General features: G+C 50.3%; 1 protein-coding gene across 2 annotated transcripts; it reads left to right on the top strand.

The window, feature by feature from the left end:
* The first annotated feature begins 1,311 nt into the window (after positions 1-1,311).
* LOC105999541 (zinc finger protein 239-like) lies at positions 1,312-8,720 on the top strand. Of its 2 annotated transcripts, XR_001175736.1 has the most exons (3): positions 1,312-1,392; positions 3,264-4,630; positions 8,032-8,720. XR_001175736.1 is itself a non-coding variant. In XM_013034588.1 (2 exons), the coding sequence occupies exons 1-2, from the start codon at positions 1,344-1,346 to the stop codon at positions 4,367-4,369; spliced, it is 1,155 nt and encodes a 384-aa protein (XP_012890042.1). In that variant the 5' UTR covers positions 1,312-1,343; the 3' UTR covers positions 4,370-4,924. The 2 variants fall into 2 exon arrangements, 1 of the variants encoding a protein (XP_012890042.1); XM_013034588.1 differs by lacking the exon at positions 8,032-8,720 and having other exon boundaries at positions 3,264-4,924.
* Positions 8,721-11,944: the final 3,224 nt, after the last annotated feature.

The following is an 11,944-nucleotide window of genomic DNA, read 5'->3' on the forward strand; positions in this document are numbered from 1 at the left end:
CCGCAGGAGGGAGCCCTCGGCTACCACCGCAGAACGGGGATTTCCGGACCAGCCACGGCGGTGGGAAAGTCTGACGGGGCTTTGTTCAGAAAGAAGCGGGGCCAGGGCGCTCGCAGGGAGTGTTAAGGCAGGGCCTGGCCCCGAGGTGACACAGCCGGTGTGACTTCTGAGTGTCCGGTGAGAACGCGTCCCGCCAAGACACGGACGAAGAGGCGCCCGCTGTCTCTGCACTTGGGGCAGGAGGTGGCTGAAGTTGGGGGGAGCGTATTTCTCAGGAAGGCACGCGTCCTGTCACAAGGGTTAGTTCTTGGGGTGAGAAACGCACCCCTCAGGAAAGAACGCGCCCTGTGGTCTCTCCTGAAGCAAAGACAGCACTTCTGTGTTTCTAAATACCTAATATTTCTGAGTTGTTTTCACCAGGCCTGTTTTCTCAAGAACTTTGGGTCCCTTTAAGTACATGAAGGCTTAGCACACCTCACTTTTCCCCAGTCTATCGGGCTTCATGAGGACTGCCGGCAGGCTGTGCGTTGGCATCTTCATCGCTGAGGGCCTTGGGAACCATGGAAGATTATGAACCGAGGAGTTCACAGTGAAGGCTAGGGTTCAAGTCCTCTCGGTGCAACTCTGAGGGAAAACTAATTGGACTGCCCTGACAAAGCACAGCACGGGCCAAGCCCTTCCTTGCCCAAAAATAGACACAGGAGGACCAACGCTTAAAGTTTACTTGTTCATCCCAAAGTCACCTGGTTTCCAGGGCCGGATAGGAGACATGAAAGATCACCAGTGCTCCCCTAAATTCTCTGGCTCACTTCTGCCAGTATGGTTGAAGAGGCATGGAATATGCGTAAGGAAGAGATCTTTACCGACTCCCACATGGTCTTTGAGGCTGTGGTCTTCTCAAGGTTGTTCTCCCTGCCCCTGGGTTTAGAAACCTGGAAGAGAGCTCCACCAGCTAAGGGCTGGACAGTCTAAAGAATGGTGTGCATGTGTAGAGGAAGTACAAGCTGAGGCTCTAGTACTGGGACTTAAGAGTGGGGTGTGACCATCTTGTGTTATGAAACATTTCAGGGAGAATCCCAGGGTAGCTACATGGCAGAAAGGAGGGGGACCCTGGGCTGCAGTCCTATGTCTTCCATGGCACCCATCTGCCCACCTGCCTACTGTTGCATGAGCAGGGGGTAGCAGCAGTGTGATAACTGAGGTCGAGAAGGTGGGAGGAGAGCGGACATGTAGTCGACATTTTCACCTGTCCCCCATCATGACAGAGCACGGTGACCATCGAGGACGTGGCTGTGTACTTCTCCTGGGAGGAGTGGGAGCTCCTTGACGAGGCTCAGAGACACATGTACCTCAGTGTGATGCTGGACAACTTTGTCCTTGTGACCTCACTGGGTAAGTGCCTTATACCGTCCCAAAGTGGGCTGGACACTGCCTACCTCATCCTCTTCACGTCTAGCCTGTGGGTGCTGCTTTTCTTTCTCTTCCTGGGCTGTGCTCAAAAGGCTAGATGCAGCCACATGCTTGCACTTTGCTCTCTCTGTGGCCCAAGTGCCTGCTGCTCTGGAGCCTGGTAGAAAGAATTCAAGGTACTCTTGCAGTGAGTCAGTGGATTCTACTTTGCTTGTCTCCTTCTAGCTAGGTCATGGAATCTCTTTGTCCTGTGTTTTGCTCCTTTCTAGTTGACAGTTCTTGATGCTTGTTTGTGCTAGAATTATAACCACTAACCTGGTATTACTTCTGTGGACTAAGAGCCTTTTGGGGGGAGGGAAGAGGGACAGTCCTGGATGCTGGCCCATGGCTTTTTTTGTTCAAAGTGAGCACTCTACCATCAACCATAGTTCTACTCCCAGCTTTTTGGTGGTTAGTTGGAGATAAGTGTCTCATGGACTTTTTCCTGCCCAGGCTGGCTTTGAACAACAATCCTCCAATCTGAGACTCCTGAGTAGCTAGGATCACAGGTGTGAGTCACCGGCACTGGCCAGAGCTGTTTCTGTGAGGTCTTCATTCAAGGTTCTTTTTGTGATTTTTTTTTTCTTTCTGTGGCCCATAAAAAGGCATACTTGTCACATCTTTTCCTCATGAACTTACATTATCTAAGATCTGGGAGTGGGGTGGGAACCGGACAAGGATGGATGTGACTCCAGCCTTGGCTCGATGGCGCAGAACCCTGCTCCACTGGGCGAGAGCTTAGAGACGGTGTCACATCAGGCCATGTTCACCTTACACCACTTTAGCCCTGTTTCATGACAAAGCCTGATTTCCACATGGTCTTCCAGGCTGTGGTCTTCTTGAAATTGTTCTCCCTGACCCTGGGTTTGGAAACCTGGAAGAGAGGTGGTGGAGCCGTGGGACTGTCCAGCTAAGGCTGCACCTCATTATTATTCCTCTTCCCCCTCCTTTTTCTTCCTTTGCTTTCTCCCCTTCCTCCCCCCTCCCGATTTGTTGGTTAGAACTGCCTTTGAACTGATTTTGCCAGGTCTCAGCCTCTTGAGTAGGTAGGATTACAGGTGTGAGCCACCATTGCCTGGCTCTTTTCTTCCCATTCTTGGTGCTTTGCCAGCTTGTTTTTCCACTGACTTCTGCTCCTAGCTTTTCTGCCACTTTTTTTTTTGGGGGGGGGGTCTGGTCGTGGGGCCTGAACTCTGGCCCTGGGCACTGTCCCTCAGCTCTTCAGCTTAAGGCTAGCGCTCTACCACTTGAGCCACAACACCACTATCTGCTTTTTTCTTTTTGCTTATGTGGTGCTGAGGCATCGAACCCAGGGCTTCAGGCATGCAAGGCAAGCGCTCTACCACTGAGCCACCTTCCCAGCCCCTTTTCTGCTACTTTCTGCCCTCACTTATTGCCCATTCTCTTTCTTGCTGCCCCTGCTGTGCCCTCCATGGGTGGCCCAGACATTGGGTGTTAAGACAGTAGACACTGGAACTCTAGTTGCTCATCTGCAGTTGGGTTTTTCTATTTCTGGACAAACAGCATTTACATGACGACAGTAATTAAGGTCCTGCTGAAAGCCATTCACAAAGGAGAAAATTGGGAGCCCTATCTGCCTTCCCTTGCTGTGCTGTACCCAGCTCCTCTGCTTGTTTGGTGAGGCCTCCTGGCTCTTGTGAGCTTTAGAGCCCTGGCACCACAGAGCAGCCTCCACCTCGGTCTGATTTCATGTTTATCCTGAAAAGATCTCCATGTCCTCATCCACTAGCGTTTGTGACATGGCTGCTATACCCAAAAGACGGCATGCCCTTCACCACTGTCTGTGCTTTCAGGTTGCTGGTGTGACATAGATAATCAGGTTCCTTCTGAGCAGCATGTTTCCGTGGAAAGACTGTCACACATCTGGACTCCAACGCCAGACTTACTCACCCAGAATGCCTATCTCTGTGAAATGTCTGACCCTGCCATGGAAGATAGGCAGTATACAGCCGAGCAGAAAGGAAGACGTGATCAGAAATTGTACACATGCGAGAAACAATTCTCTTTCAGCGCAAACCTTTATCAGAACCAGGAGCACAGTGGGGAGAAATCCCACAGCAAGGACTTACACCAGGTCTGTATAAATAATAACTACAGCATTCACGCACCAGGGAAGCCCTATGTCTGTGGGGAGGCTGAGAACAACTTCCCAGACAACTTGGGCTTCCTTCAGCACCAGGCCTCTCCTGAGGAGGTCAAGCCACGCAGTGTTGCTGGTTCTGGTGGCAAAAGTCACAAATGTGACGAGTGCGGGAAAGCCTTCCGCCGCAGACGCACACTTGTTCAGCATCAGAAAATCCACACTGGAGAGGGACTGTATGAGTGCAGTGACTGCGGGAAAACCTTCACCTATAAGCACACATTTATTCAGCATAAGACAGTCCACACCGGGGAAAAGCCTTTTGAGTGCAGTGACTGTGATAAAGCCTTCAGGTTCAAATACAAGCTTGTTCAGCACCAGCGTGTTCACACTGGAGAAAGGCCTTATGAGTGTGCTGAATGTGGAAGAGCTTTCGGGTGCAAATCCAAGCTTGTGCGACACCAGAGAATCCACACTGGAGCAAAACCCTACGAATGTGCCGAATGCGGGAAGTCCTTCAGACACAGCTCCAGCCTTGTCCAGCACCGGCGAGTTCACACTGGGGAAAAGCCATATGAGTGTAGGGAATGTGGGAAAACCTTCAGACAAAGGTCCAGTCTCATTCAACACCAGAAAGTCCACACAGGAGTAAAGCCTTATGAGTGTAGTGAGTGTGGGAAATGCTTCCGTCAAAGCTTCAGCCTTATTCTGCATCAGAGAATTCATACTGGAGAACGGCCTTACGAGTGCAGTGAGTGTGGGAAGTCTTTTAGCAAAAACTGTAACCTCATTCAGCATCAGAAACTTCACACCAGATAAAGGCCTCTTGACACAGCCAGTTCAGGTAGCAGTCTATTCTGATTCAGCATCAGAGACCTCACGACCCCAGAATTTCTTGAATTGAATTCAGTGGATATGAGAAAGTCTTGTTCCGCACGAGAGAGTCCACCTAAGGTGACGGTCTCAGACCCTCAGAGAATGTGCTGTTTGATTGTTCAGCTGTGTGAAGGAGTCTCCTGCCTGAAGTTGAACCTCATTCATCTGAGCATCCACAGTAGGGAGGTGCCTCATTAGTTCCAGGTAGGTGAGTTTGGGGGAGCCACATTCTGCATTTAACGTGCCCATGATCTTTCCCACGATAGTCATTCTGAAACCATTGCACCTCTACCACTGAGTATGTCCATATCTCATTTACCACAGATGTCTGTGTTCTCCCTCGTTCCCTGGACAATATTGTAGTCTTAATTCCTTGCAGGGGGGTTTCCATTCCCTTTCTTCTGACTGATTTTGGGGCTTTCGCTTATTGGTTTCAGTTAGTTTAAGACAGAATCTTCTATATAGCCCAGGCTGTGCTCAAACTCACAGTCTGCCTGCCTTGGCCTCTCAGGTGCTGGCACCACAGTCCAAGTCAGTGCACCGGGGTACCTGGCTCCTCCTCTGACAGTTTCAGTGGAATTTTTGAGCCTCTGAGTTATAGACCTTGAAAAACTGTCTGCCTCACATTGTTCTGGTGTGTGAAGTAATAAAGATCTTACTGTTTAAATTATATTTAATCTTTTTTTTTTATAATGCCAGTCATTGGGCTTGAGCTCAGGGCCAGGGTGCTGTCACTGAGCTTTTTTGCTCAAGGTTAGCTTTCTATCACTTGAGCCACAGCTCCACTTCCAGCTTTCAGTGATTAATTGGAGATAAGAGTCTCACAGACTTTCCTGTCCAGGCTGGCTTCAAACCTTGATCCTCAGATCTCAGCCTTCTGAGCAGTTAGGATTACAAGTGTGAGCCACTGGCGTCCAGCTGTAACCTTTAATCTTAAGGATTCAATTCATTATATGTGATAGTTGAATGTGATAGAGAATTGGAATCTGCCAGTATGAGGGGGTAAACAGTTTTGGGGAGGGGCTAACTTTCTGTGACTCAAAGGAATCAGTGCTGTGCCAGAGATCTCTCGCTAAACTTTGGCCCGGTCTGCATTCCTGCCTGGTACAGAAAATAAATACTTGGTCTTTGTCCTTAGTTCCTGAGATGGTGTTCCTAAAACCTATGGTAGTGACTCACGTCAGAGGACATTAAATAATGACGATCACTGCTTCAGTGATTCAGAGTAAGAAAGCTGGGAACTCGAGGCTCCAATGTGTGAGATTCCTGATGTTTCTCAATTATATACTGATGGGTCTGCAGAGAAACTTCTGTTAGGAGAGCTTCTGGTGTGCTGGTCTATTCTGAGGCAGTGCCAGGTTATATGCTCTTTGGACATAATGAGACCCTGCTTCCTTCTCCTCTCACAAGGCCGTCAACCTAAGGATTTCTGGTTGCTATATACCAAAGAGACTTAGGACAGAGTCCACGCAGGGATGGCTCACTGTGGGTTCCACTGGTCTCTGACTCTGGTCAGAGATAGGAACATGCAGACAGCTCCAGGAGAACTCTTCCAAGTGCTCCCCTTGGTCTTCCTGTTAGAGTAGCCTGTCCTGTGCTCGGGCTGATTCACACTTTCCAGCTGTGAGCTGTGTGGTCTCTAGTTCTGAGGGAGACCTTGCCAAAAGCTGCATCACAGCTGTGAGCTGTGGGTGCCTATCTTTCATACTATGCAAGGCTGGGAAGAAAATGGCTTCCAGCTGGCTGAAGCAGGCATTATCAATCTAGAAATTGCTTCTTTTTTTTTTTTTTTTTTGTCGGTCATGGGGCTTGAACTCTGCGTGGGCACTGTCCCTCAGCTCTTCTGCTCAAGGCAAGCACTCTACCACTTGAGCCACAGCACCACTTCTGGTTTTCTTAGTGGTTTATTGGAGATGATTCTCATGGAGTTTCCTACCCAGGCTGGCTTTGAACCATGATCCTCAAATCTCAACCTCCCGAGTAGTTAGGATTACAGGTATGAGCCACCAGTGCCCAGCATTAGAAATTGCCCTTTTTTTTTTAATTTATTAAAATGTGTTTGTTTGTTTTGTTTTGTTTTGGGTTTTTTTGCTCTTACATTCCTTTATTCAATCACTGAAAACCTCTTAAAGTAGAAATAGAAATCTAAGGTCTGGGAAGGTGGCTTAGTGGTATAGAGTGCTTGCCTAACACGCATGAAGCCCTGGGTTCAGGTCCTCAGCACCAGATAAACAGAAAAAGCTGGAAGTGGCACTGTGGCTCAAGTGGTAGAATGCTAGCCATGAGCAAAAGCAGCTCAGGGACAATGCCCAGACCTTGAATTAAAGCCCCAAGACTGGGAAAAATATAATAATAGTAATCTAGAGTGCTTGAAAGGGGTCCTGAGGTTTGGTGAATAGACCTGTGGAAACATGGACACAAGCCCGTCTCATCTTTTTCTTTGTGCATAAACTTCTTTATTTACCTCCATAGTACTAATTACTATAAATTTGGCCCATAGTAATGTAACTTAAATCCTTATTCCTACTGAGCAGCCATTTGATATAAGCAAACGCAGAAATAAATGCTTCAGACTGGGAATGTGGCCTAGTAGTAGAGTGCTTGGCTAGCATGCATGAAGCCCTAGGTTCAATTCCCCAGTACTACATAGACAGAAAAAGCTGGAAGTGGTGCTGTGGCTCAAATGGTAGAATGCTAGCCTTAGCCAAAAGAAACTCAGGGACAGTGCCCAGGCCCTGAGTTCAAGCTCCAGGACTGGCCAAAAAAAAAAAAAAGAAAGAAAACTTCATCTTGCCAGCCACTGGTGGCTCATGCCTGTAATCCTAGCTACTCCAGGCTAAGATCTTAAGATCATGATCCAAACCAGCCAGGGCAGGAAAAATCTGTGAAACTGTTGTCTCCAATGAACCACCTGAAAACCAGAAGTATTGCTGTGGCTCAAAATGGTAGAGTGCTAGCCTTGAGCAAAAAGAGCTCAGGGACAGCACCCAAGCCCAGAGTTCAAACCCCACAACTGACAAACTAAGTAAATAAATAAATACTTCATCCCTTTTTACTGATATAAAATATAGAAGAGGAAAAACATGAGGAAAAGCAACCACATTGTTCTGTCCATCTTACCTATTTGTTCATGTACTAAGTCCTCACTGTATGCTACTATTAAAATATTATTCTTGTAAAACATATACATAAGACACAGTTGAACTCAAGGCCTCATGCTTGCTAGACAGGTGCTCTGCCATTTCAGTCACATCCCCAGCCCTTTTTGCTTTAGGTATTTTTCTCACACTCATTCCCCAGATAATCCCACACTGCATCCTCTCATCCATTCCCCATCTTAGCCGGGTCACTGGCACATACTATCAGGCCCAGCTTATTTGTCCAGATGGAATTTGAGTAAATTGCCAGGAAGGCACTGAATTATGATCCTGCCTATATCTGCTTCTAGAATAGCTGGGATGACTAGTCTAGTTTTATAGTGTTTTGAAGAGTGCAACAAAAATAAGAGAAAAATGAACAACCTATAGAGAAATAATGTTTCAGTGGAAAACTGCAGTGGAGTCCAGTCGGCACTAAGCTCTCTTCCCTTCTCTGTCTGTCCACAGCTCTCCAGACAGATGTTCACATTTTTGTCTGACCTTCCTGAGTTGTTGTCTCTACGTACGTCTGCCTTGTCCCTGAAGCACACCAGGCTGACGCTGCATGGTTGTGTAAGCCCAGCAGGCAACCCTGGGAGTAACCTCTGTGTCCTCTGTGCAGCCTGCAGAGGCTCACCAGAATGCCGGACGTGACGCCGGACGTGGTGACCAAACAAGTGGAAACCACAAAACACGCTTTACCACACTTTTAAGCCTGTCAGGTCGATGTGTGTGTTTTGTGTCCTGGTTTGTGGTGCTCTGAGCTTGGGGCCTGCTAGGTATGTGCTGAGCTACTGAAGCAGGCGGCTGTCCTTCTTTTGCTTTTTGCCCTGACTGGTACCTGGACCCCAGTCTGCCTCGGTCATTACACTTCCTGCAGCATCTGAGAAGATGGCCTGGACTGCACCTGCTCCTGGCTGCTTCTCTCCCGAAGGACCCTCACCAGCCATTGGGCCCAGGCTGGCTTAGAGACCGCCTCCTATGTGGCTAGGGTGGAGGATGGTGCCTCCTGCAAGCTGGCAGTTGGGAGGAGGTTTTGAGAATTTTGGTCCCACTTGGCCTTGAACCCACAAGTCATGTGCAGGCGTGAGCTACTGCACCTGGTGGGCGTCATTTGTATGGTGGGTGTGTAGTACATGTAGTGGGTGTGTTGTAGATGGTGGGTGTGTCATGTGGTGGGTGTGTTGTAGATGTGTGGAGGGGGGCTGTGGTGGGAGTGTTGTAGGGGTGTGATGAGGTGTGGTGGGTGTTACAGGTGTGTTGTAGGGGTATGGCAGGGGGTGTCTAGTCCCACCCCACACACCCACACCGGCCTGCATACTTGGCTCAGCAGTAGGCCTTGGCCCAGTACCCCACCTGCTCCGGCCCGCCAGCCTTAGAACAGTCTCGGCTCCCAGATCCCAACACCGTTCTCTGGTCAGGAGCTGGCTCTAGGCTGGGAAGGTGGCTCAGTGGTAGAGCGCTTGCCTTGCATGCATGAGGCCCTGGGTTCGATTCCTCAGCACCACATAAGCAGAAAAAAAAGCCGGAAGTGGTGCTGTGGCTCAAGTGGTAGAGCGCTAGCCTTGAGCTGAAGAGCTGAGGGACGGCGCCCAGGCCCAGAGTTCAGGCCCCATGACCGACCAAAAAAAAAAAAAAAAGGCTCTCAGTGCAAGTGGACTGACCACCAGAAAGAAGGAAATGAAGACGATGGTGGGAGCCCGCCCGGGGACCCGCCAGAACCACACTTCCTGCGAGCGGGCGGTGTCTGGGCCGGACTTCCGGCATCTTGAGGAGGTTTCGACCAACGAACGCTGTGGAGGATGGGGCGGGGCCCACGGGGGACGCCTGCGGCCTTGGCGCTCCTGGGGTGAGTGGGTGCTGTGTGCTCAGCCTTAAGAAGACTCTGGCTTCTGGGCATGTGGGTCCGACAGGGCCCTGACGGGTGCCCACTTCAGTCAGCAGGACACGCAGAGGAGGGGCGGGGCAGCGATTAAGATGTGGGCGGTCGCCCATGGTCTGGGGCGGGGCCTGCGCGGTGACGGACCTCGTGACTGTGTGGATGCGTGGCGTTATCGAGCTCTCAGGCGGCAGAGCGCCTCTCCGGGAAACACGGCGCCCCAGCGCGAGCCCGGGCCCTGACGCCCGCAAGCACCTCTCCGGCTCACATCCCGGCCGCACACTGAGGCCAGTGTGGACCACGTGACCGGGCGGGGAGTGGGAAGAAGCACCGGAGGCTCAGTGGTGCTTGCCATGTGGGCACCCCTGCGACGGGGAGGAGGACTCCTCGAAAAGTGCTCCCTGTGCCTGGGGCAGGCGGTCACCCTCGAGTCCAGGCTTTTCTTTCTGCGGAGTTTTGTAGTTGTTTTGTCAGTCGTGGGGCTTGAACTCTGAGCCTCAGTGCTGCTCTTCAGCTCAAGGCTAGCGCTCTAGCGCTTGAGCCACAGTGCCTCTTCCGGTTTTCTGGTGGTTTATTGGAGATAAAGAGTCTCATGGACTTTTCTGCCCTGGCTGGCTTTGAACCTCAATCCTCAGATCTCAGCCTCCTGAGCAGCTGGGAGGACAGACGACACCGCGCCCGGCCCCACAGACCGTGTCTTCTTACTAGGCAATGGCACTACTGTTTCCCCTGAAGTTCTCTGCGTGCCAAGACTCCCTGTTCCCTGTGTCCTCTCCCGCCAGTCCCTGGATCCCATTGCCCCGCCGGCCCACAGTCACCATGCCTCCGGGCTCTACGCCTGCTTGCCCTTCTCCACCTGGCCCTGCCATGAGTCCACCCAGGTCCCAAGTGTCAGTTGTCCCCGTTATCTGCGAAGCCCACGGGCTGCTCCTGACAGTCTTCCTTCTATCGTACTTTACTTGCCATCCTCCATGACAGGTTGTTCTGGGTTAGTACTGCCAGTTACCTTTCTTTCCACGGTGACTTTCTCATGTCTACTAGAACCCTGGGCACCTGACCCAGAGGGCCTGATGCCGGCCACACTGGGAGGGGCTTGGACTGGGCCCGGTGCATGAGGGCTGGAGGAGAGCCTGGCCTTGGACAGTACCAGCACATGTCTGTCCACCAGTGTTGGATGCCAAGGGCAAGCAGCATATACCTTGCTTTTTCCCCATCCTGGATGCCCTTGTCATTTCTGTTTTTATTTCTTCATTTTCTTTTTTTTTGGGGGGGGGTCCAGTTGTGGGGCCTGAACTCTGGGCCTGGGCACTGTCCCTCAGCTCTTCAGCTCAAGGCTAGCGCTCTACCACTTGAGCCACACAGCGCCACTTCCAGCTTTTTTCATTTTGCTTATGTGGTGCTGGTGAATCGAACCCAGGGCCTCATGCATGCAAGGCAAGCGCTCTACCACTGAGCCACCTTCCCAGCCCTATTTCTTCATTTTCTTGTTCTGTGATCCTGGAGTTTGAACTGAGGTCTGCTGCAGAGACACTTCTCCAGCCCTTTTTCAAATTGGTTATTTGTGTGTGTGTCTGTGTGTGTGTGTGCCTGTGTGTTAGTACCAGGGCTTGAACTCAGGGCCTTGAACTGTGGCTCAGCTTGCTGGCTCAGAGCTGATGCTCTACCACGTGAGCCATGCCTCTAGTCCCAACATTTTGCTGGTTAATTGGAGGTGAAACCTGGACTTTTCTACCTTGGCTGGCCTCAAACTGTCATCCTCCTGATTACAGTCTTCCAAGTAGCTATAATTATAGGTGTGAGCCATAGGTGCCTGGCTTCTGTTTTTATTTCTGATTAAAGTCTGTCCACTTTCTACTAGAATGGTCTTCTATTATACCCTATACATCAATCACTCTGTTTTAACTTTATATTCCTGGGCTTGGAAATGCATTTCTACAGATACTTACTTGTCTCCAACAATGAGCCAAGGCCTTGCTAAAAGTCATTTGCATAGTATTAGGTTGGAGATCCTGTTTACCTCTCCTCTCTGCACTGTATCTCATCCTGTGTCTTTTGCTATTATGAGGGCTTTCTTCATTCTGTGACCTTGTGGTCCCATTAATATGTAGCAGTCTTTCAACTTGAAGGGAGCCCTGCCCCACCTTGCAGACTGAACCAAGAGTATACTATGCAAATGTTTTTAATGGGATTGCCCCTTGGGAGCATTTCTCTGCCTTCAGGCTGTGGGCATGCAGTGAAGGATGCTGAAGCATGTTTGGTGCCCAGCACTCTTGTGGCAGGGTCATGTACTCCAAAGGCAAGCTCCTCCTCTTGGGTGATGCACCCTGACATATGTGGCCCCATCCTGAGAGATCTTTTCCATGCGGATGAATACCAGAGCCACAGCATGGACTAAAAACACCCTCACTCATGTGGGGCCTGTGGCAGACAATTCTGACTCACTACAGGCTTTCACCAGAACCTAAAATATTACAGCATAGAAAAGTCCTTAATGGGGGGGGG

This window comes from Dipodomys ordii, unplaced genomic scaffold (assembly GCF_000151885.1).
Source record: "Dipodomys ordii isolate 6190 unplaced genomic scaffold, Dord_2.0 Scaffold191, whole genome shotgun sequence".
NCBI classification, from domain to species: Eukaryota; Metazoa; Chordata; class Mammalia; order Rodentia; family Heteromyidae; genus Dipodomys; species Dipodomys ordii.